We start from the raw sequence: 25,588 nt of genomic DNA, 5'->3' as shown, positions 1-25,588 counted from the left end.
TAAACATTTAAAAAATGTTTTTCTTGCTTAACATGACTCAGTATAGTCTTACGTACCTTCGAGCCAAGAAGAAAATGGGCTTTCAGAATAGCCTCGGTATTTGATAGTCATTAGACTCCAAAACACAGTTGGAAAGTTTTTTATGGCTGCAGATTCTTATTTATGACACACACACTTAATTTAGTCATTTTTAATGCAAGAAGTAATTTTAAAACTCAAATAAAATATGTTTACCAATTTAAGTGTGCCAAATGAATTTATAAAAATAAAATTCATTTTTTAGCTCAAATATATGTAAACATCAGTAGGATTTGAGTCAGTGATAGCTAGCAAAGATCAGTTCTGAAGCTTGGTGCTTCAAAATTTATAAAGAAATCAAAATTTTAAATAGGGTCATCATAGAAAACAAAAAAAGGCTTTTTACTGCTTGATAATTAAAAGTTCCAGTAATGTAGGGAGACCTCTGTGCGTGTTGAATCCTGTGAAATCAATGGGGCTCTGCATGAAGTTGATCCACTTGCTCATTCAGTTTGTCTATGAAAACAACTTTCTTGATCAAAATCAAGATACTGATTATCTCTCCTCTTGTACTCCATTATAGTACATCTTGATGTGAGATAAATGACTTCTTTTATTTCACAATAATCCCATACATTGCCTTTTTCTTACTGAGACGGAAAAGATCAGTGTCCTTCATCCATGTCTTAGGCCCTGCGATCGAGGTGCTGTTATGTGCCAGGGAGCCATTTTATAATTTGCCTTGGGTGAGAAGTTTAAAACTTTGAGTAGGATTGCTCAGGCTACCACGATACCATGCAATTTTAATTGCATAATTAAAATCACAAGATCAAGAAACATAATCTTTGTGTATTTGCCTCCTGGCTCCACACAAGTATTAAAATAATTTCAAGAATGTATGTCGTTTTCTTTGAAGGAATATGGATTGCAACAAAGTAAACAGAATTACTTGTGTTTAAATATGAATATGTTCAAAGCAAACTGCTTTAGGTATATGCCTGACTTCTAGTCAATATCTATCTTTATTAAATGCAGATTTTTTTTCTAATTAAAACTTACAAGCGTATGCATTAGCACGCTAACAGAATTGCTGATCTTGAAGAGTGCAGGCGGACCTTTTCTGCGCACCCTAATTGCTAACAGATACGGAAAATACAAATCCGAAAATCCTTCTGCCTTCTACTTTTGCTAATTTTTATTTTTATCTTACAGAAGAAACTGCGAGAAAGCAACATACTATCAGATATCAAAAGCAAAAAAGGTTTCTTTTTTGTTTGAATGTACTACTTTTAAGCTGTGGTAATTGTTATGGAGGTACAATTGGTTAAGGATATGGAAAAAGAATTTTGCCTGCTCACTTTTTTGCTCAAAGCCTGACCTTTATTTAAGCGTATTATTTTTGTCGCACACGCACGCACAACCCTACAAGATTTATTGGCGTTTGTATGAAAAAAAATGAAAGGATTTTCATGTTTTGTAAGAAACTTAATACACTCTCGCAGATGGCCCAGCTCAGGTGTGATTTTAATTATGAGATAAAACAAAGCCCAACACAGTAGGAAGTAGTCTTAATAAACGGCCTGAAGCTTTTGTCTTCATGTGTCAAAAAGCCTTTTTATTGCGTGATGAATTTTTTTTTACTAGCTGTTTCTAAAAATGCTTTTAAAAAAAATGCAAGGGCTTCCAGAGTTCATTTGAATTATTTTGGACAAGTAAAAAGTAGGAATGTTTTGTGAATTTGTTATTTCTTCCCAATAAGTTTAGGCTTCTGCAAGGGAATGATAAGAAAAAAATATGCATTAATAATAACAAAACATGGACACGAATGCTCTTTTATTTGTTTACAAATAAAACCTTTTCTAATTACATGTTGTCATTGCTTGTCAGTCTATCACATTGCTTAGTAATAACAAAAACTGGGCATTTGAGCACTGCTTAAACTGTACCATCAGAAACTAATAATTTAAACCCTGCTATGCTATGGTATTCAGCCTTCGTTATTAAAACAAAAATAATACGATCCTGTTGTTAAATGTTACTAATATATTACAGTAATGTTGTACTGTCTTTCCCTTAGTGGGGAATTATGAGGACCTCATGTTAGGACCTCAGTGTCCTGACATAGTTAATTATCCATAGATAATGGTTTTCAGCAGTAGCTGGTCGGCACATTGCAACCTCACCATTGAAGGCTTAATAAATATTTGCAGACTCAGGTGCAGAGCACCTATGTACTACAAAAACAAACAGCTGTGGTTTCTTTCCTGGGCTATACATCACGTACAGCATCTCGTTTGTTGTAGCTAGCCTAATGGTGCAAACGGCAAGCTTTGTCCTATGCTATATGGTGGTAATATGTTTACTGCAGATATGCTAACTACTCTTTCATGAGTCCTTTCATCGTCTTTTTTACGGCAAAAATGTCTTGGAACGCCGCAGCTCTTGGGGCTCGTTCCGTGAGTGCTGCGTATTGATGGGATGATGGCTAACTGGGTTTTAGAGCTTGTGGCTTCTGGAGCACGCCTGGCATTTTTGCAGGTTTAGGATTGTCAGCTGCAGAAATATGATGGGGAAAAAAAACAGCAATTAATGATTTTCATTAATAATTTTGTGAGCTAGGCGTGCTGTGTGTTACAGTGCTGTGTTTTCAGGATACAAACCTCTTTTGTTTTGGAAAAACTGTGTATGCTACCGGTATTGATAAATGTTGGGATGAGTGGCCTCTTAGCTGCTCTGGCAATTGTCATCATGCTTAAATTTTTGAACACATTTTGTTTTCAATATGGAGCTGATATGCACCTGAATTTAGTTGTTTATCTATGTTGTTTTTGAATGTTAAAATGCCTAAACTTGAAAAAATCTGTCATAATTGGAAAATAAAAATATGACATCATTATTGCCTCACATTATGTAATAATAGCATGCATTATTTAGAAAGTAGACTCCTTATTTATTATATTTTTTATATAAGTGTAATTGCCAACTACTGTATCGTTTGAAATCTCTATAGAAAATATTTTGATTGACTATCACAATAGTAACAGTAGTTTTCTGTTCCAGAAAATTATTTATCTTTCAGTCCAAGAAAAAATATTTCATTTTTTTCTTCATATGTTTTGCCATAGATTTCAATGCTTTCAACAAAGGCCTAAAGAGGAAATATATTTTTTCCTGAAATTGTCCATTCTCTGCTTCCCCCCTGCCCCGCCACCCTTGCATCCTTAGTCTTAATCTTTTTTCAATTTTTGGATTTTAAGGATTACATTGTATTAATGCATCTCTCTTCTAGTCATGTTCATCATGTATTACAGGAAGGTATAGGAGTGATAATCTAGGATAAATGAATAACATTCTGGTTTTAGCTGTTGATCGTGTGCCAAGTGTGGGAGCATTAGAAGAACAGGGAAGGGGCCCTACCCTGTAGAATTTCTAGGCCACTTTAGGCAAGAAAATGATTCCTGTCTGGTTTGTTCCATGTGCATCATCCCCAACTTCTCAGTTTGTGTATTGCCAAATGTTCAGTCAATGTTTCTTTGCTGTGACTCAGGAAATGCTGCTTGGTCTCCTGAACAAGGCTCACAGTCAGAGCTGTGCTGATGGGCGGGTGCCTTGACCTGCGTGCGCTGCCACCCCACGTGCACCCTCAGCACGGGCTGGCGTGCTCTCCAGGATGCTGAGAACCGAGCTCTGGTTGTCAAATGCCCAATCTGCATCCTGCCCGCCGGCTGGCAAGCTGCATGTTGGCTGTAGGCAGCTTCTGTATCACTGCTAACATTGCTGTGAGCGTGATGTTACAACTCAAGTTATGCTTATGGTGTTTCTTATCAAGATAGCTTTGGTACAAACCTTGAGGAAAGTTTTTGTTCAGATGTGCATCCCATGCACGATGGGTTGTGTCTTTCTACCTGCTAATCCCACTGCACTGGGATTGGGGATTGGTGCTGGGGAGTGGTGCTGGTGGCTGGCGTGTCTTTGTGGCTTGGCAGCCAGGCCACACAGGTGTCATTAATACCAGGTAAAAAAGGCGAGCAGACAAAGGGTGCTGTTTTAAGTGGCAATACACTGGCAGTCCTTAGTGTTGTGCTTCTCCATCAAATAGAAGATACAATGGCAGTGCTTGCTTCCCCTTAATTTTTAATGTTACAAACCTGCAAGTCACTTGAGTAACACACACATGACTTCTAGCATTAAAATTCAGCATTAGATTAACTTAACTGCAATTGTATTCGTTTTAAATTGAGTGCACTTTAAAATTCTGCTGGTAACCATGCTGTTGGTAACCTACACCCCTTTGACTCATTAACAAAATGTAACTGATCTTGATCTTTTTTTTTTTTTTTTTTTTTTTTAATTTATCTACAGTATAATCAAGGCAAGAAGCTTTTGGCTCATGAAAGTAAATGTTTTTGATCCTTTGTTGTCAGATCCCACAATTTCTTTACAGCAGGCTTAGATGAAACAGAAAACTGATATACTGAGCCACTGGAATTGCAGTCTTGTAATTTAGAAATATCCATTTTATCCCTTATAATTTCTTCACTAAGATTCTTCAGTCTGAATCTGATATAGGTGGGAGCCAAGACAAACAGTAAGCATTTATAGTCATTCAGACCAGTTTGGATTCCACTAGAATGTAAAGCCAAAGAGTTCTTGGCTTTGTTTCATGCATCCTTACAAGGATAAAAAGTGCATTTAAATTGTAATATTCACTGCAGCTACATGCTTCTGTAACATCTGCAAGCTTTTACTTCCAACAACGTTATAAAGATGTGAAAATACTTATGCAGTAAACTCTTAATTTTGGCAGCTGAAGAGCTTGGTGGAAGGTCCTTTAACTCTCTAGAAGCAGTGCGCTGCAATACACTTTCTCCAGTCCAGTCCACAGGAGCTGGAGTGCAGTGATGCCAGCGATGCCATACACGTGCTTGGGGAAAGGAAAGGGCAGGTGTTTATCTGCTCTGTGCGGGGCATTGCCCTGGTGGTGCTGCCCTGTATTAGGAGCTTTGATCCTTTATGTAATTCTAAATATACAGCTAACTTGCTATGGTTTTAAAGAGTAAGTGCTGCAGCAGTAATTTTGCAGGACAAAACCCTAAAATTACTTTAGTGATTTATTTGTGTACTTGTTGTAGAGATATTTGCCAGATAGCAGGAATAGCTAATAGGGAGTATTCCTGTGGCTTAGTACAAAAAACATTGAAAATACATTTTATTACAGGAGTCCTATTTCTAGAATTATAAAATTTATTGAAATAAGCTCTTTCCCTCATTTTGGTATGTTATTTCCAGACTAGCCTCCTCAATGTGCACATGCATGCACACACATGATTTCCTCGTGTGCTTACTGAATTGATACCTAGTGAGTCCTGCTAGCAGACTTTGACAGAACATCAGTCAGAATTTGTCTTATCTAGTCCTGCCCTTTTACATTAAATAACCTGAGGCTCAGATTTTAGTTGCTCCATACTTCTAAATAGGTCTTTTTATTATAGCTTGGACAACTTATTCTGCTATATACATGTAGCACTTTGAAATTCCAGGATGAAATTCCTAGGCAATATATGCAGCAACGAAAGAGAGAGAACCCTCATGTTTGCAAAATACATGTTGAGGAAGCAGTATGGCAAAAACTGTGTAGTACAGAGTTCTTTACAGCTGAGAGCTGGAGCGTTGAAGATCATTGTTATCTGTTGGTCAATACCTTTGAAATAGAAGCATGCTATGAATAGGAGAACGCCGTGATGAACCGTGGGTATGGCATGTGTCCCTCACCTGTGTGTGTACATGAGGATGAGACGCTGGCTGTGTGATTAGCTCTGAAGCAAAACAGATGACAGCAATCAGTAACACTGAGTTTAAATGCATGTCACAAAAATGCACGTTTCATATTTTTATCTGTCAGACTGTGGTACGTATTTCTTTGTGCAGTAGATGAGTATCTAGTTTTCTCTTCTGCTTCGTAATGTTTGCTATGAACTTGAACTCCCAATGGCTGACTGGAGTTCAAAGACCAGAGTACTGCTGACTTCCCGTACTTTACAAATCCACAGAAGTCCTTTGTCATCCATAGAAATGGCAAAGTGAAAGGGAGGCTGTGCCTCAATAGAAAGATACTTTGTGTGGAGGAAATCACAGACCAGATATGCCTTGAAATAGCTTAAAAACACATAATTTTTGGAGAAGACCAATAATACCAGTTATTAAAGGAGACAGCATAGAATGCACATTTCTAGAATCAGGATAAAGATAACATTGGGATTTGTAGTCCAGCAAAACCTGAGATTTTCACAATATCCCATGCCCAAAGACTTAGCTTTTTAAAATGTTCATTGGCATGCTCGCTGCGCTCCCACATTTAAAGATAGCATCGCCCGTACAGATATTCTGAGGTAGAATTTAGTTCTTTGTTCCCAGTTTAAGGTTACCTCTGAAAAACAACTAATCAATAAACAGTTTAATGGACTATAGCGAATAACTCTATTATGGGTAGCTAAAATAGGGAATTTTCACAAAATTATCTCAAAAAAAGAAAAACAAAGTAAATAGTTTTGCAAGAATGTAGCTATTTTCTTGTTGGCTTAGAGCATTCTAATTCTATATAGAATTAATGAAATTGATTATAAACTAAAGAATTAATCGAGCACCTTTTAGTTACTGTACGCCTTTCACTCTGGGGCTAGATAACCTTAAGATGACCTTTCCACATCTGGGGTCAAGCGCTAGTAAAAGTTGTCTTATTCTTAGGCTTCATCTGGGCTGGCATTTCTGACAGACGTGTAAACAGATGCAAGCATCGTTGCTAATGACAGGTGATTATAAGTGGCATGGGTGCCAAGGTAATTAAACCATGCCTTGACAGGAACATTTGGTGATATGGTATTGCAGCATTAGAAAAATTGTTGCAACACATTTTTCCCTGCTAGGCTATAGACCTGAATATCATTCATTTGGATTCTTTGGCCATGGCACTCCAAATCCAGAGTTTTACTCCCTGCTTGAAGTATTCAGCGTAGGGAACTGGGCAAAAGCAGCTGGTTGAATAGAGCAGGTACGTGTGAGTAGGGTTCTGGTGCTTTGAATTGAAGCATATGGTTCTAAGAAGCCTTTTAGCATATAAATATAGTATAAAAATCCAGCATGGAAGGATTGGAGGTGTATTATCTTTGTGACAAGATAACAGTTACTGTGCCAGATTTATTAATGGCTGAATTATTGGGCTATTCTTTGTCATATATTTCTTATTGGACATCTTAACTGCTTTTACGGCTGCAAATCTTAGTTTCTAAATCTCGTTAAGCTTTTGTGTGTGAATGTACTTCACAATGAAATACAGATTATTCGCAGAGTAGAAATAAGGGTTGCTTTAGAAATAATTTATTTTAGTTGATATTAGAACTTTTATAGACTTAAGGCAGTGTATTCTCAGATCATCACGGAGCAATTTCGTAGTTGAAGATTACTTTGTATTCCTCGCTCAGGTTTCTTTTGCTGAGAGTGAATAATGCTCAAGATAAAGTTCCTTATTTATCCCACAGCTCTTGCAGCTCCTTATTTAAAATGAATTGTATAAGAGCTGTGGAAAAAAATGGCTTAATTCCATAAATCAATCTAAACTGATTTCATAAAATGTGAGATGTCTAGTTTAAGGATATTTTTCCATCATTCTGTGTGGAATTCATTATGACCATCGGATGGAAGTAAACTGTCCACGCCATTGGCGTTCCTTTGATATTTGTCTCCGCTTTGAAGCTCTGGTGTTTAATATCATTAATCTCAGCTAAAATTCTGGACCTCCATCAATTTTGGGAGCACAACTTAATCCTGCTTATTTATCATTCAGGGCACTCAGGATGGAAATAAATTATTTCACTTCTCTGGTTGGTCTGGACATCGCTAAAGCAGTACAAGAAACTGCTTCAAATAGCAGCTTACAGCTTTTATCATAATGCTTGGACTGGATACCTAGCAAAGGGTGCTGGGAATCTAGTAACTCCTTTAGTTTGAAGCTGGCTCTTGAAAATGAAATTTCAAATGTAGTGAAATTAAATCAATTTTCATATCAATTACGTGAAGAGATTTAATTAAATGATGTGCTAGATACATTGCTTCCATGATATTTAGTAAAAGAGGTAAAACGGAGTTAAATGCATCCTGATCACAGTGAGATCTTCAATGCCTTCTGTTGTTTTTTCCACCATCTTCTGGTCCAAGTCTCCCAGGCTTCCACCCACTGTTTCTTCTGATGAACATGCTGACAAAGTTAAGGTGCTGTTAATGCATCTGCAAAATTTTCAGCCTCTGGATTGAGATTCTGGCAAAAATTTGTGTGGTCCAAGGAAGTCAGCTTTGAGTGTATGATGACGTCGACTATGGTGCTGATAACTTTGGCATCCTTGCACATCAAATTTTGACCTGCAGGATCATTTCGGAAGTTTTAAAAAGCTGTTTTTTTTTTCCTTGTTGTCAGCATAAGGCATGCAAATTACACTTTCTATTTTCAGCTAATAAGTAAAGGAATTGTAGGAAAAAAAAACAAAGGATTTGGATCACTACAGTTAAAGCAAGTGTAATATAAATAAAATCAGTATCATATTCAGGTCCATCACTAAGTGTATGTATTTATACATATGATACTCTATATAATTTTGTGCAAGGGTTTTAATGTTATGTGCAGGTAACCTTGGAGCTGCCAGTTTGTTTTATTTCTGATGTTGCCTGCTAGTCCCTGAAGCAGATAAACTGGATTTTTTTTTGATCTTCCATTTGCTAGGCTTTCGTTATATTGTGGTTACAGTCACAATGTCAGCACATAAAATGTTAAACATCACTGGTCTGAAAGAAGCTTCCATTGTCTTCTACTTTTGGTGCCTGGGGATTCCTTCTAGTCTTGCAGTGGTGGTTCTGTCAGTGTAATATGTCATGAAGCATTTCTCAGTAATGACAGACATTGAATATGAGTGACAGGAACTCTGACCGAGTGAAATGGGTTCAATTACCAGAGATGTAGGGTTACCTGAGATAAAACCAAATGGTCCAATTGTGCTTGGGTTTGACCCTTTGACTCCCAGCTACCCGGCAGCAAAGACAAATGGCTGATTAACCATCCCCTAACCCTCCTTTTCTGTGATAAACTTGTTTGGATTTCCTTGTCTGAATAAAAATCTAAGCGTGGCATGTTTCTAAGAGGAAATATGATAGGAAAACAATGGGTCCTGGTGCTAGTCATTTTCTTCCCTTACTGACACAAACCAGAAAGCTGTCATTCTATCTTGGAATGTATCTAGGACATAGTGTCCAGAAATCAATACAAGATAAATGATTGCTCTCTTAACCTCACCTTTCTTCTGCTGCCGCGCTTACGTTGCTCCCGTTCACCTGCAGCCAACCTGACGCCAGAATAAATGAGGGAAGCTGCCCTGAAAAGTATCTTCTGAAGGGGTTTTGTGTGAAGGGGTTTTGTTGGTGACATTTTTGGTTGGTTCCTTTTTGGCGTGGGTTTTTTTTGTTGGTGGTGGGAGGGTAGAGAGAGGGGTTGCTAGTCAGCACTGAGTGCCGCTTACACTTGTTCTAGTCCAGTGCCTACAGCTCCCAGATAGAGTTATAGCAAGCTCCCTAATTAAACTGTCGCTGTCTGCCCTCACTTGACTGCCTTTACAAAGTCATTTAACTAACAGACATTCCTGACTATTAAAGCTAGGAGCAGCGTGTCTCCAGTGCTGGAGATAAAATGAATGAAATTTGTTAATCTCCACTGACACTTGATCCTAGATGTTGAACTAATGCTGTTGCACCTGAACTTTTTCTTTATTGTAATTACTTCTCATGTTATTATTTCATATAATAAATTGGAGGAAAATTTCAACAGGTATTAAATTATACGAGTTGATTTATGGATGCTGAGTGAATATGACATTCATCTTGTGCATTCTTCAAAAGCACATTTCAGTGGATGTTCAGGGCTGGATTCGAGCATTGTGCTAATAGAATACTGTGGTAGGATGATGCATTTCCCTCGTCTGAGAAGAAGGGCATTTTTAAATCTAAGCCCTTTTTGTAAGGAAGAAAAAAAATGCCTTTGTGATTTTATTCATTGTTAATTTAAACAAATATTGTTGAATAAAGATTTAATGCATTTTAAAATAATGCATTCTAAGAATTGTATGCAATTGATAAAATTAGCCAAAATTGTGGAATTCAGCTCTGTTTGCAGGAACAAACGTTAAAAACATTTTAAACAAACAAACAAAAAATATTTTTTCTGTCTCCTGTATTTTGCTATGTTCTTGTTCTCTGGTTCATGGATTCATAGAGTTTAAGGCCAGAAGGGACCGTTACATCATCCAGTCTGACCTCCTGTATGTAACACGGCGTTAATTTCACTGCTGTCCCTGTATGAGTCCAGTGGTTTGTCTCTGGCTTTAAAGGCATCTTCTAGAATGGTGTCCATTGGTTTGAGGACAATGGGAATTAACTTCTAAAGAACTCATATATCCTCTAATGTAATTGTTATATTAGGAAAGTCCTAATTTCTATTTGAATGCTTGGCTTCAGCAGTTTTTCTGTCTTCAGTCCTTAACTGTCATTTTCTCAGCTAAACAGGAAAAATGTGTCCTGTATTTTCTGTCTACCGAAGTACAGATAAACAGCAGTCATTTCACTTTCCTCTCTTGTTTCTGCACACCTCGGCAGACAGATCTGTAAGGGTGCTTACCTCGCATCATGGTGAGGTTACACACGGAGCTGTTGTTTTGAGTACAAGGAGTTATGTACACTTAATGTGATGGTAACACAAGTTTCTGCACCACCTTCTGTGGCATGTTAGGCTTGTACTTGCGGTGCTGTGAGGTTTCTGTGCCATGTTCATGTTTAATGTCTGAAAGTGAACCGCAAGCTGAAAAAGACCTTTCTCTTCAGAAAAAATCTGTTCTTCAGGAGCTCTTGGATACTTGTCGTATGATTGATTGAGAAGTTTGTCCTTAACAGGTGATGATGTATAATGCTTTTGATTCATAGTGAACTGGAAAAGTTCCTCACCATTTTCATCACTAGGCTTTGGTCCTTGTTTCCAGATCAGCGAGGGGTAAGTTTTGAATATTTCTGACTCTTCTGTTTAGTGCACTAATAAAGGTCCTTGCTCCTAGGAGCTGTATTGCAGCATCATTTTTCTTGCAGAGAAGGAAAGGAAGATGGTTTCTTAGAGTACCTAAATTCTCTCTTCCACCCCAGAGATACTCTGACTTCTTATGCTAAAAGCAAATAACAATCCCCCTAGTGTCTGTCACTGCTACAGTTCTGTGAAGTTTGTTATGTAAGGAAGTTATGCAGGTAGTTTGAAGGGACGAATTTAGTCGAGTCTTTTTTGTTTGTCTTGACTAAAACTCGAGTCTTCTGCAGACATTGCTTGTGTCTATTGATGCTTTAGGTGCACTGTAACTCAGACTGCTAGACCTCCTAGGTCTCTGACTTTATTTTGGGGGCGAGGTGGGGGCGAAGGGTGTTTGAGTCTTAGTGTACGTGTTGCAAAGCTGTTTCTAGAGATGCTGAATGTTTGCAGCTCTGAAGTCAGCATTCCTGTAAGAGGCAGGATCAGTAGGCAACCTGTAAGTATTCTGCACAAGTGGCCAAACGTTGACCACTTGAATTGTTACTGAAATGGCAGTGCTTGTACATCACTTTGCTGTTTCTAACTGATGAGTATCTCTCTTTTCTGCTATGTCCAATTCTTCTGTGGCTGACAGGCACTTGACCCTTTCATCACAGGTGAAACACTTCTCAGGAATCCGCCTTCTTTCTACGTAAGAAGTAATATACATTGAAAATGCAATGGTCTGATGTATCAGATGCCAGTAGTCTTTGAGGTGTCCAGCAGAGATGCAGCTTTGTGTAATATAAATGCTGTTTATACTTCTTAACCGTGGTTTTACACCTTCCTTAGTCTTCCTGAAAGTCTTCTTGTATCTGCTGGATGAAACAGTAAAGCAGTTAATCCTGGAAGTAGTTTAATCCTAGGAAGAAGTTTAATCCTGGAAGTAGTGGATAACCATGAATTACCTGATTCACATCTTTTCTATATGACTGGTAGTGTATCAGTGCAGCTAATGTTACTTTAGGAAAGTGTTCATTGTTCACAAATATTATTCCTACAGCATATAAATAGAGTTTTAGGGAACTTCTGCTGATTGTTCAGTGTTATCTGTCCTCTGTTTTTAGAGTTTCTGCTTTACAGCTAACAACAGCCAACAAAAATCACGTCAGTTTTCTTAAAAGAGGATTTTGGTGATACGGGATTGGATTTCGTGAAATAGGATTGCTCGTGATCTTTCCATTCATCCCAGAATGGGCTTGGATATGGTTCTTCTGCCCGCTGTATTTTTACAAGAGAGATTAATACTGAACTCCAGAGTGACTCGGCAAAAAGATACGTGCCTGTCTACACAGCATTCAGAAGGAGACCTACATCTTTGTGAAGGTTTCTGAATCTTTCACCTTGTAAAAACAGTCTATTAATTCCTCACACCTTCTGATGTCTATGAATTTACATCCCCAGCACAACTTTTGTGTTGTCGCTGTCCCCACTGCAGCAGCGGTCTTCCAGTTGAATGAAAATGGGATGTGGGTCTGCAAAAGTATAGGCCACTAAGTTGGATGGAGAGTATTCAGAAATGTGTACTGCTCATTTGAAGAAGTACTCTCCGTTTGTTTTGCGTAGTTCAGTGAAGTCTGCCGTGTGTAGAATTTACTGTTTTAAGCAGACATTGTAGCTGGGTCCTTAGGGCTATTTATAAAATTAAATAACCTACACATTAGAACTTGCAGCACCAAAATCTTGGACATCAGTGGCAACAGACAGAGACAGACGAAGAGGAAAAAAAAAAGTATGTATCCATATTGCCAATATGGATAATTGCCAATATAGAAATTGCCAATACTTAGCAACAAGTATATGCAAGAATTAAAAAATGTTTCTACTACTTGTACGTAAGCCTTGACAACCATTCTGTGACTTGATAGTTCTGCAAGGCACCAGGTGCTAACCTGTGTCTCAGTAGGCAGGTTGCATCCTACTTTATAGGCTTCAAAGCTGAAGATTAAAATGTAAGAATGAGACTTAGTTTTGTGCTAAAACAGGAGGATCGTTACTTTCAATCAAGTTCAGTTTTCTAAATTTAGCTGAATTTTTCTGTCTTTGAGGTATTGATAAAAATTGTCTTCCGTTGTTAAGAATTCTCCTGAATATTATATTAAAAGGTAATAAATGTAATCCTGTGCTTAAATGTGATTGACTATAGTGATTTCTATCATTCTTCTTTTGTATAAAGTGCTGGAAAGGGAAAAAAATGCAGAACAAAGCTGTGTGCAAATTATTCTGTCCTGTAAACTTTTGTCAATAAGGTTGACTAATCTGGAGCTATTTCAGGAGATACTTTTGCTCTCAGTCACGAAGCATTGAGATTTATTGTTTGTGGCATGTCCTTGCTGTTCCAGTGGTACGCAGCCAGTTTTTGCAGGCAGTTTTGTTCCCGATGAAATTCTTTGGCTTTTGTAGATGGTCCATCATGTAAAAGTTTAAACGTGGAAGGGAAAGAATAAGATTGAAGGAGTAGTAAACTGGTGGGGGAGATACCTGTTTTAATACAAGTATCATTTTTATATCAAATGTGTATTTAAGAAGGATATAAATCTAAAAATGGCATGTGACTGGTAGGCAGAACTAGCTAACTTTATTGGGAAATAAGATACCTGGGTGATTTTAGAGTAACTGTTGGAAGCTGTTCTGGGAATGATGTTAGCTAAAACCTCCTGAATATCAGTGCATACCTACTATTTCTAGGAGGCAGCATATCATAAATGATATGTTTGCATATCATAAACTTTAGTGAAAGTATGCAGCCATCTTGTGGGAGCTAATTGGCATAATGTTGATATTACTGTTCTGTGAATCGATAGCAAATAACCTCTGATTTCCTTAGCACTTCTAGTGAGAGTGGCGTTTCATTTCACGGACCCTAAAGAAGCCCTGCAGTCCTAGGACAATTATGTGCTTTATCAGCACTTGGGTAAAGTTGAATTCGTTTCCTTAAGGGGCTGCTGTAAATGCTGTGAGCGTAGCCCTCAGCCTCGGCTAGGACGGGGGAGTTCTGCCCTCGCAGGCACTTCGGTGGTGGTCGGCCTGCAGGCTGGAGCAGCTCTCTGACAGGTCTGGATGTCCGTGAAGGCGTGCAATTCTGCTAACTCTCATTTTAAAATAATGCTGTTGCTTTAAATCTGCACTTCTCGCATTTCATCTGTGTAAATAAAGCTCCTCCTGCAAGGCAGCCAGGAAAACATATGATACCATTTGCGATTGCAGAATGTGGCATGCTGTTCTTCTGTAATTATAATGGCCTGAGCAGTGTGGGGTTGGTTAGCCTTCCTTAACAATCATTAATCTATCGAGTCTTGGTTCCAGTGGCCCATCTTGGAGAACAGCAGTCCTTGGCGTGAGGCACCTTGGGCTGCGAGGTTGTTTTGAGCGAGGGATAGCCTTGTTTGTTACATGCTGCTGCTCACCGGTCCCCAAGGAGCCCGGGAAGAGGTTTTTTCCTTGTCTTGATTGCTGCTTGCCCTCTCCCTCCCTCGCTAGCTTGTCCCTTTATTTCTCCTTGTTGTGAAAGTTTCTTTCTGTGTGACTGGGAGTCTGTTTAGCAGACCATATTGCAAGTGAAGGTGCATCGTTTGTTGCCTGATTTTGGCAACGCTGGGCAGTCAGCTGGGATGTAATTAAGACTCTGAGAACAGGCTGTCTTCTCCACAGGAAGGGCATGTTAGATGTTGCTGGGATTTGGGGCTGTCAGTTTGGCCAAGGCTGGAAACTGAGAGCTAGGGACAGTGATCTTTTCTTTCATTTATAATCCCTTTATGTACAGTGTATGCACTTGGCAAAGTTTACATATAACCTAGTGGCTGGAGCTTACAAGCCAGTGCGGCTGAATTAGCATATGTTACATGTATATTTTAGTAATATTTTAAAGCAAGTGCAAATTTCCAAAGTGAATTATGCATGTATGACAGAAATAGGGTTGTGTTGCATTGGGTGTCAAATCCCACAACTTTTTGTCAAGACCATGGATTTTACATTAAAAAGGCAGAGAGACTAAACGAGGTAAAACAGTTTTAATTTTTAACAGTTTGGTCCAGCCCAAGGAACTGCTCTCTGACAGTTATAACTGACATTTGAATAATTGGATTAATTCAGAGAGGGGCAAATCCTGTATTGATGGCTGTGCTCGCTCTATATGTTTTTTAACTTAGGGATGGAGCCGAACGGTTTAATTATTTAAAGGGTGCATCGCGTAATGTAAAATACTGCGGTTTGGAAACTTTGGTCTAAATTGAGGGAGGAAAAATATTTGCGTTATTTCATTCTTTACGTTTAAAGGCTTGAGAAAAAAATTACACATTTTATTGTTTTGTGCTTTTTAAGCCAATGTAAAGAAAACTGAGATGGAAATTTTCATTTGTGGCCCAAAGCATCAACAATGGAGATGAGCACAGTTTAGTCAACTAGATTCCAGTTTTTATTTTTTTTTCTTTACAGACACGTAAGCCCTCAGTAATAATCACATTACTCTGCAATCGCAGAATATTTAATTAATGCTATTGCATGAAGTATCTCTTCGAGTTTTACTAGACCACTATTAAACTCTTCTTTTATTTACACTTTTGGTCTTTCCATGAGAAAATTAATATTTAAAAAAGCAAATGGTTTTACTGTGCTGCAGACCAAGAGGAGGAAGGCTCACCGTTGTCAGAGGCAGTTGAGCACACCGGCTTGGTTCTGGCTGTTTACCCAGCAGGACGTTAATGGTATTAACACTCGAGAAAAAAGTGTTGATTCGCAGCTTATGATATTAACACCCTGTAAGTGAAGTATGAAACATGCCTATGAAATACCACGTGCATATAGAGATGCGTGTGATTTAAGACAAGTTGAAGTGCTTTGTAGAATTATTTTTAAAGGGTTACCTTTGTTTCGCTGAAATATTTTTATTTTGCCAAACAAGCCAATTACATCTTTCCTAAGCGTTCTTATCTGCCATGCTGGATTTACATGTGACATCATCAAAAATTCTTCTGACATAATTTAGTTTCCAAAAAGAAAGTCTGCTGCGTATGATGCTGCCACTGTAGATTGCAAGGAAGCGTATTCTTCAAGTTAATTTTGTGCATTGCAGTCCTGAAGAGTTCCTGGACATTCCTGAATGCTTTATCATTTGCTTTGCAAACCAGGCAGTCCAGCTTTCTTGTATCCAGACTTGCAGTCCTCGGGGAATTCTCAAAGCCTTTTAAAATTATAGGATTTTTTAGTGTTGTCTTTTTTTTTTTTTCTTTTTTCTGGGGCAGTCTAAGTAAGTCCCAGGAGTGCAGTTGCCATCTGTCCTCTATATTAAAAGAATCTTCTATATTATATACCTGATGGTCTTGTCCCAGAGATAAATGTTGATAATTAAAAGGACGGCATTTATCTTTTTTTTTTCCTGAATAAAAATTCATTCTTATGAACAGTTACAAGCCTGAGAGCTATTTTAGGTTCTTTAAACCCATGTTTTCTTGCCTGATACTTTTTTTTTTTTTCATATCAAAGTTTTTGTAACTATTGGCAAGTATATTGAATAGTTTCATAACTTAAGCATGTGCATGTGTAATTTAAGAAAGGCTTCAGCAAGGCTGATAATGTTCTGTAGAATAACACATAAATTATTATAAATAAGTCTTTCCTGTGGTAGAGAGGAGGGAAGGCAGCAGGTCAAGAAGGAGAGATTTTGTTGAGCCAGACACCTGTTTTGGGATTATTTCCTCTGTAAAAATTGCAAGTTAGGGACTCTGCTTCCTTCCCCCTTCAGGAAAGCAGCCTATTTCCTTGTACAAACTTCCTTCCACCGTACACATTTGCCTAGGAACAATTCTGCATCTTTACACCTCGGCTGCAGCTCATTAGTGCCCAGAGTTGCTCCCAGTGGTCCTCTGTTCAGCGACTATCAGTGCATGTGCATCGTGAATACAAAGTACCTGTACTCCAAACACCACGTTCGTGCAAGTCAGGAATAATTTGTAAGTAGCATCCACGCTTGTGGTTTCAATACTGTCTCTGTTCGTTGTTTTAATACAATAATGTGAGGAAGAACGTGTCTGTCAGTAAGAACAATGAAGGGGGAAAAAAGCTATAAAACTCCCTTCTGCTGCTCTCCTTCCCCATGGCGAGCAGCACTATGCCAGCTCAGACCAAAGATCTTCCCAGCTCAGGGTTGGGCAGGGCTGGGCAACAGCAGGTACCAAAAGAAGAAACTGAGCATAAGAGAAGCATATAGTGATTCTCTCTCTGGGTATTGATCCAGCTTCAGTGACTGGGAGCTAATTTGTGCTGCAAAGATCATATTTTTGCATTTAATGGTTTTGCACAGGTATTTTTCTCAGTAAAATTACACGATCATTTTTGACTCGTGTTGGCTTTTAATACTTGCAAAAGATTCTGTATTTAAAAAAAATCTATTTCCTTTTGCTCATTTGTTTTTTATATTAGGAAATAGTGAAAAGTAATTCCCTTAGTAAGTTTTTTCATTCAGTCATGATTTTATCAAGTTCCATTGTGTCTCCTTACTGTGATAACTTTTTTATGCTAAGCAGTCTTACTGTATTTAATCATTCTTCAGAAGACGTCCTTTCCTTATCTTTGATCATGCTGTTCGCTCTCCTTTATGCCTTTCTTAATTCCAGCCTTGAGGATGGAAACCAAAACTGTGTAGTTCTTCATGCTTTGGCATCTAACCTTTAGAAAAACATCACTGTGTTCATATAAATCAGTTTGGTTTTCTTCCTCAGTTGAATGGTTTTTTCTTTCTACTTTGGTTGTAACAACCTGTGTTTTTTTGTGAAGTGAAATGTAGGAATTGTCCTAAGTGTTTTTTTGTAATGATTATTTTCCAGTTAAGTAGATGTCTAGCATCTCCAGACAGAAAATTTTATCTTCATTCAGTTGTGTGCACCATTAAATCTAGAAGGTAGAACTGAAGTCAGATCAGTGTTTATTTAGCTGCCATGGGAAGAGAAGGAAGATATTTATGGTCCCTCTGCTAGGCAGAGTTCTGGTGTTACGGGATCAGTGCATATGCAAAGGACTCCAAGTATCTTTCCTAAACTGAGGTTGTATTTTGGCTGGACTACCATAGAAAACGTATGGAGAAGTTAATTTTTGGAGCTGCGCCAGCAAGACTTCTGCTTATATATAGGCCACTGAAGAGGTATATAGACCTTTGTGTTAAGACTTAGAAAGCTTCTTTGCATACAGTGACTGTAATTTCATTTTAGTGCCAGACTGTCAGAAATCAATAGTTCCATAATGACTGGAAAACTTCTCTCCTGTGAACATATTTCTGTCACCAAGCCAGCCTATTGTTAAGCTAGCAGCTAGTATTAAGTATTAGCAACTGCAGATTGCCTTTCGGTACATTTCTTTGCTTTTCTGGGAGGATGAAATATTAAAAACGTTAATGATTTGTAAGGTATGGAGGTGTATTAATGCTCATAGGTGCTTTATTTGGCTAATTGCTTCTTGGCCTTTTGGCTAAGATCAAGTGTAGTATCAGTAATTAGCAGTTGCATACCTGATACGTCGTCAGTGAGAGGATTTCACATTAAATGGATTCTGTAGTTGCCTTATGTGGTCAGTTACTAAATTTTAAGTTAATCACTTCATGAAAATGATTATATAAAGACAAAATATTTTACATGGTCTTTAATGGCATGGTAAGGGTCAAATGTATGCTGCATATAGAGACACTATTCAAAAGGAAAGTGACAGACAGACACTGTGTTGAATGATCCCATATCCCTGTGCCACCTGACAAAGAATGCATCACATCACACGTGCCAGCCCACACCTTTCTTGTGTAGATAAGGCAGAAAGAAGAAAATTGACGTAGTAAAATTACAGAGGAACTTGCTGCTGGGCAGCCTAACTCAAGCTGGATGTTGGACAGGACACAGGGTCTGTAAAAGAAAGTTCCATGGGATTTTTGAAGGCTTTTGGATATGGTGTGGTTTTGTTTTTTTGTTAGGCCAAATCTTCAGTCATTTGGGGCACCATACATGAAGGCTAAGGCTAGTCTGGTATATGCCATTTAGTAGAAGTGACTTAACATTTCTCTGCGTGATTGCTATGACTTTAAGACCCAAATAGTACTCCCAGCATGTTTTTATTTCAGAGTTGATTGTTTGCATTATTCCTTCTCTAGGCTAAGGAGAAACAAAGAACTACTTTGATTTCATTCATTCCAGTTAGGTGTTCTCAGTTACATGTGTGTGTGCCCTCTGGTGGTGCAGCAACGCTATAAATCCTGAGACAGTTCTGGCTCGGTAGCCTGTCACTTTTTTCAGGTCATCTCAAAGTCTTGATGATACCCTTGATGGAAATTATGATAGAAAAGGCAAGCATCTTCATGCTGAGTGATTTAGGGCTGTTTGTATATCCATCTTAACCACCTTTCCTTCAGTTCAGTAATGTCTACGGTAATGTTTAGAAGCCCGACTAGACCCCCAGGTTTGAGATTGATTTTGGATATTCTACAGTGGTTTTGCAGTTTACATGCTGGCTCCCAGGATGGAAAATCCATCAGTAACAGACTTGCATTACTCTTTGCCTGAATTTGCTTTCTTCTGTACCCATCTTCTTCCTCTACTGCTAAGGACGGGAGTCGAGGCTTGAAAAGGGATCTATTAATAAGTGCAATGATTCTCAGAGGTGTCAGAATGAAGAGTATTTCAAGATCAAGTCTTAATTTTGTGTGGATTTACCTGGAACTAAAAATGTTGAGGTCACATCCCTCCTGAGGTATGAAAATCTAGGAGGGAAATAAACCAATTGCACATGGAAAGTAAAAAGAGACCATACATAAAGTTTAAAAGCCACTGGGAAAAAAAAAAAAGTATGTAGAGTATGTATATGTGTCTGTATATATATATATATATATAAACAGAAAAATATTATTCAATAGAAAGATGTCTGAAGATGTCTGTGTATTTTAGAAGATATTGCTAACAGTTGTATGAAAATATGAATTCAAATACAGGATACAACTACAGAATAAAGTGTAACACACCTTATAATTGCTTTGGAGGTTCATTTTCAGATTACTGACTAGCAATTTTGGCTGTGGTGAGTTTGCCACTGACACGTGTACAAGAGGCACATATTAAGTAGTGATAAGTGGTTCTCTTCAAATATTATTCTTTAGCTTCTTAAGAGCTCCTTGGTCATCTGTTGATACCATGCTGTTAGTCTGTGTATGGTAATAATCCCTCATGATGAATGATCTTCCAGAGTGCATACAGAATTTGTAGTCCTCCTTCTTTAAATCATCCTTCGTGGACTTTCCTTTACACAAGATGCATAACAGAAGGGGGAGTCATCTGTGATTATAGAAAACTTTATCAAAAACTCCTGTTCCCCAATAGCTAGTAATGCACTAGGCTTTGTTACCTGAACGTTTTCCATTCATTAATATTGATTACTGAAGAAGGTTTCATCCCTGTTAATAGGGGGCACATTTTAAATTTTGGATCATTAATGTTTAACTAGATTTTAATTGTTAAATGTTACAAATTTATGCAGGTAAAGATTCAATTTCTTCAATTAATTTACATTTACACATTCAAAGATCTTTCAGTAAGGCTATTCTCATAAAACTTTAAGGGTCCCAGAAGGATCTCTGTTTTTTTAATTCTTTCATTTTATCCCTGCTACTCTCTCCATATTATGTCTTTGAAATTGCTAGATTTTTTTCCACGTGGTACTTAATAACATTTCTTTTAGCCTTTTAGGCAGGGGTTTATTTCAACAGATTTATGTAGAAAGTATAAAGTGAAATCTAAAAGTGTGTGAACGAGTTCTAAATTTGTTTTGCAAAGCTGGGAATTGATAATCTTCTCCATTATGCACACGTGGGGAAAAAAAGTAACTGCCTATTTGATGGAACAAGCAAGTCAAGCAAAGAAACAATTCCTGGGAACACTTTTCCATCTCTGCAGGTTCCAGAAGCCCAAATGAAAACAGGTAAAGTTAAGTTTGATATTTTATCGCATCCTCTAGAGGAAAATTCATAAAGATTGTGCTCTTATGTATTCCTTTATCTGAGTTGGGTATTTCTCTGGAAATGTGTTATCTTGGGTGTAGCCATTTTATATAAATATAACATATAAATGCGTAGGATAAGTTCCTAAAAGTTCAGTAGGAAGTTACTTAAACTAGTAACTTAATACTGACTTGTATGACGTTAAGGTAAAATACAATATGTGGCAAGGACGAGAGACAGAAGTGAGGAACATCACTGACTTATGAACAAGAGGAAGAATATGTCTTACAATATTAAATTTCACAGAGAAAGGAGACAAATTTCTTAATTTTCTTGAAAACAATATGATCAGCTCATAATTGCATATGTTCACTCCCAAATAAATTGCTAAACAGTTTATATGTTCCTGTATGTTCATCATGTATGCTGAAGTAGTCTTCTGGAACTTAAGTCAGTAGTTTTAAACTTGCATTCAGTGGAAGTAGGGAAAGTAAAAGTTGAAGTGGTTGTTGAAGAAGCCAAGATCTAAAGTTATTTATTTATTTATTTTGATAATAAACATCAGTGTTTTGGGGGAGCTTTGCCAACAGAGAGTGAGAGGAAAGAGAAGAAAAAAAGGAAAAGAAAAGGTGTGAAGGACAAGGTTAGTAGTTAGCTGACACAAAGTATGATCAAAAGGACACGCTACTGGAATATATTGACCATTAAGGAACAAAAGTGTGTACGTTTCTTGGGGGTAAACTTGACTTGTGTTATGAAAAGCAGTTTTTGCCAGAAGACAGTGTTTTTCTTGGTAAAGATTCATCCTGACAGATAGTATTGATTTTAATTGTGCACAAAGTATTACATAAAAAATGGCAGCTCCACGGTGATGCCACTTACCAGCTGGTGGTTAGCAGACTTTGGGCAGAACTCTTGGCTTCAGGGCTGGCAGCATTCAGAAATGTACTTAGTGGTTTGAGGGAGAGACTCTCATCTGAAAATGTGATTACTTGATAATGGGGGCAGGGGGCAGGACTTCACTGGGTCAGTTTCTTGACTTTCTGTTAGTAGTTGTCTATACTTAAAAAAAAAAAAAAAAAAAAAAAAAAAAAAAAAAAAAAAAAGGCAAACAAAACTACAGAGTTTTGTTTTAATATACATAAAAAATTGAGTTACGCTGGAAAGTGATGTAAATTATCTCAGAGTTTAAAAACTATAAGGATTCAAAACAAATTATATTTCCCCCATTAAAAAAAAAAAGTTCTTATTCAGTATCTCAGTGAAGCATTTGCATGTTTAAGATTTTGCGTCTGTCCATCTCCAAATGCACACATGATTTTATGCCTTTGATTCTGAGCTTAAGACAGAAAACAATCTGATTTCCAAGAAGGAAGGTCTTTCATATTAGAGCATCATGTTAGTCGTGGCTTCTGCTAATGTGAAAATAAGAATATTTACTGCATAGGGACTGAGATCTACACATAAAATATCTATGAAGGAAATAAATATTTTAAAATGCAAGCACTAACATTATGTTGGCACATCAAAATAGGGTCAGAGGTTGGTTCTTCCTTTAGAAGTGTCAGTGTTCTAATGCATAGTACTGCATACACTGAACCTTTCATGAAAAAGTAGCTACTGTTGCTTTTTTTCCAATGGGGGAAAAAAAAGGTTTTTTTTTATTTCAAAAGATCATAAGATTTCTATAAATAGTAATATATAAGGCTTTCAGTCTTAAGAGAAAATGGAAATTTTCAGAGAGATGATTTATTCTATCCGGACCTCACAGAAGAGACACCAGAATAACATCTGCCTGGCAAGTTAATTCATGTTTCTTTTAATGACGATAATTTCTTTAAAATGAGCAACGAAACAGTAGTGCTTCAGCAAGATAAATGTATCTTTTTTTCTAGTTGATCCATGTCTAATACCAAAATGTTGAAGAGTATACTTCAATCTTTATGTATTTAGCCTTAGTGCACAAAAGAAAGAGGTGTGCAATGTGATGTATTGGAAGCCAGGAATTTCTGCAATCTCAGAAGCCTGCTATCATCAGCTCAGATCCCTGCTTGTTCTAGGTAGCATAAAGGATGCCAGAGGATAACAAACCCTTGTTTCAAAGCCTTCATGCACCTAATATTGGTGATCATATATGTAGGGCTTTTTTAAGATAGACTGATGAGAACGATAGCCCTTGCGGGTAATCCTATTCCCTTCTTGTTTGTAATGGCAACAAAGAGAACTTCGATCTACTTCCTGACTTTGCATATTCCCCCCATATTGGTTTGTGCTTTAAGAGCAGAATATGTTCTGGTTTGAGCTTTTGTTTAGAAGACCATTGATTTTTATACAGAATTAAAGTGTATATTATGCGTTAATTTTCTGTACGTAGTTATTTCCTGGTAGTGATGTCTAGATGCAAAAAAGCAAGAGGAATGCAGGTCATTAATGAGACACAGAAGGGATACAGATTTTTGAGGACCCTAAATGAGAATTTCACCTGTGTCCAGTACTCAGGCTTGATGTATACTGAGTACCTGTAGCTAAATGTTGAGTCATCTGAATTTCTGGTGACCTGGTTGGGAGCTGGACACGTTTCAGATGTGTCTCCGATCACTTTACCAACTTCCAGGTTTCTGCTGTAAATTACAATGGGTTTGTATAAATGGGAAGGTTAAATAAATAGCTTGTACTCTTCACTCAACTTGTTCTCCTGCCTTCAGAACTGCTGATAGATTAAACATGCTTTGAGCTGTGCTATTCCTTAGAATTTGTTCTAATCCAGGATTTAAATTCTAAGACACACAATGAGAAGATGAGAAACAGTTTATCACAGAGTTGCAAATAGTAACTTCATAGATGTTATATATATATATACATATATATACACACACATACACACAAAGCAAACTGTGTAAGATGCAAAAAAAAAAAACCTGGTGGGTGAATTTCCCTCTTGAACTCTGTAAAGGGGACTTGTTAGTTTTAGCCAGATTAGGTGAAAGAATAATAAATTTGTATGTTTTGTAAGTAATTATCTAAAAGACGAATAAAGAAAATTCAGACCTCAGAAGATGTGAAAATGATTCACATTTCAATTATTTTCTTGGTTCCAAAAAGCTGCTACCTCAGTCCTGTTTGGGTTCACTTCATAGTGAAATGTGTAAATGTCATTGGCTTTTCATTTTTTCAGCAAAGCAACAAGTGCACATCATTCCTTCTGCAGTGCATTTCTAAAGAGGACAATATTTATCTCAAGTCAAATGGTAATTAGCAGCCTACAGGTACTGAAGGCAGCAGTCTATACAATGTTTATATCGGCATTATTCTGAAAAAAATATTCAATAATATCCTTAACTGTTTATTTGATATAAAATACCGACATGCTTTTGCATTGTTGTACAAAGTTCTGCTCATCAGCTTGTTGAACCTTCATCAGTTGCATGCAACCTAACAAGTGAATAGAAATGTAATTGGATACAAAGAATAGTCTAGCAAAGTGTAAATGTACATGCAAAACCTAATACATTAGCTGCTTCATGGCAGTAAATATAAATTTCAGTGCCTTCTGCCCACCTATAAAAGCCTGCACAAATGGCTTGGAAAGACAAGTATGCAGAAGGTGAGCTCTATCAAGTACCAAGTGAACAGATAAGGTAATTAAAAGCTAGGATTCTTGGCAGATAAAAATGTACGATTGCTTCCTTAAAGTTGTAATAGAGGTTCTGTGCATACTATTTGCATGTAATGGAAATAAATTCATACATTGTAACCGGTGTCTTAAGTTACTGAGGGTGATACTGGGAATACAGAATCCTGCATTTGTATGTCTTGTTCCTGACTATCTGCATACACTTAAATATGCTTTATCAATGCAATTAATAGTTTTGTGTTTGTGTCCAGGCATTGATATTTTAGCCTTTTCTGTTAAAAACATTTGAATGAAAATTAAATATATTTTAAGTTCTTGAAGACCCAAGAGAGTTGATTTCTAGTCTTTCCACTGTACTCACTATATTTTGATTAGTCCCCCAAACTTAGCTGTAGTGAACATGTTTGCATAGGGAGAGATAGAAATAATACAGTATCTCTTTTTAAGACTGCAGTCTCTACTAAAAATAAAAAGGCAGACTCTGATTGCACTGTTATGACATGAGTTCTGAGTCCAGCCAGTTCAGACAGGTCTGCCTAAAACTATAATCAAGTTGATTGTATTGCATGGGTATTCTAATTTCCAATTTGGGATTTGGCTACATAATCTCCAGTAGGGTATGTCTAATCTTGAGACCCAAAGTCTTTGTATAAACTCTGGGTTTTCCCCCATATGTCTCTGCTAAACTGAGAAGTGTCTTCTGGCTGAGTTTGCAGAGACATTACATTACAGAGTAAATCAATACAGCGCTGTTATGTCACTGTATCTTTTTCAAAGACCAGCTCAAATTTTGTATGCTGTAGCTTTGATCCCTTTCATTTAATTCTAA

At 37.4% G+C, this 25,588-nt stretch overlaps 1 protein-coding gene across 7 annotated transcripts in view; it reads left to right on the top strand.

The window, feature by feature from the left end:
• The window catches only part of FTO (FTO alpha-ketoglutarate dependent dioxygenase), a 245,289-nt gene that overhangs the window by 121,877 nt on the left and 97,824 nt on the right, over positions 1-25,588 (top strand). Inside the window, exon 9 of one of the 7 annotated variants that reach the window (XR_014697170.1) lies at positions 11,002-11,098. The exons of 5 other annotated variants lie outside the window; for them this stretch is intronic. Coding sequence is in view for 1 of the 2 variants with exons in the window: in XM_084533340.1 (XP_084389466.1) it covers positions 11,032-11,098 (67 nt within the window). In the remaining variant the exon portion in view is untranslated. The remainder of the gene's footprint in view (positions 1-11,001; positions 11,099-25,588) is intronic. One more of the 7 variants, XM_084533340.1, reaches the window with a different exon arrangement.

The sequence above is a fragment of the Aythya ferina genome, assembly GCF_964211825.1.
Source record: "Aythya ferina genome assembly, chromosome: 12".
Classification (NCBI taxonomy): Eukaryota; Metazoa; Chordata; class Aves; order Anseriformes; family Anatidae; genus Aythya; species Aythya ferina.
This window is presented reverse-complemented; position numbering and strand designations above follow the sequence as displayed.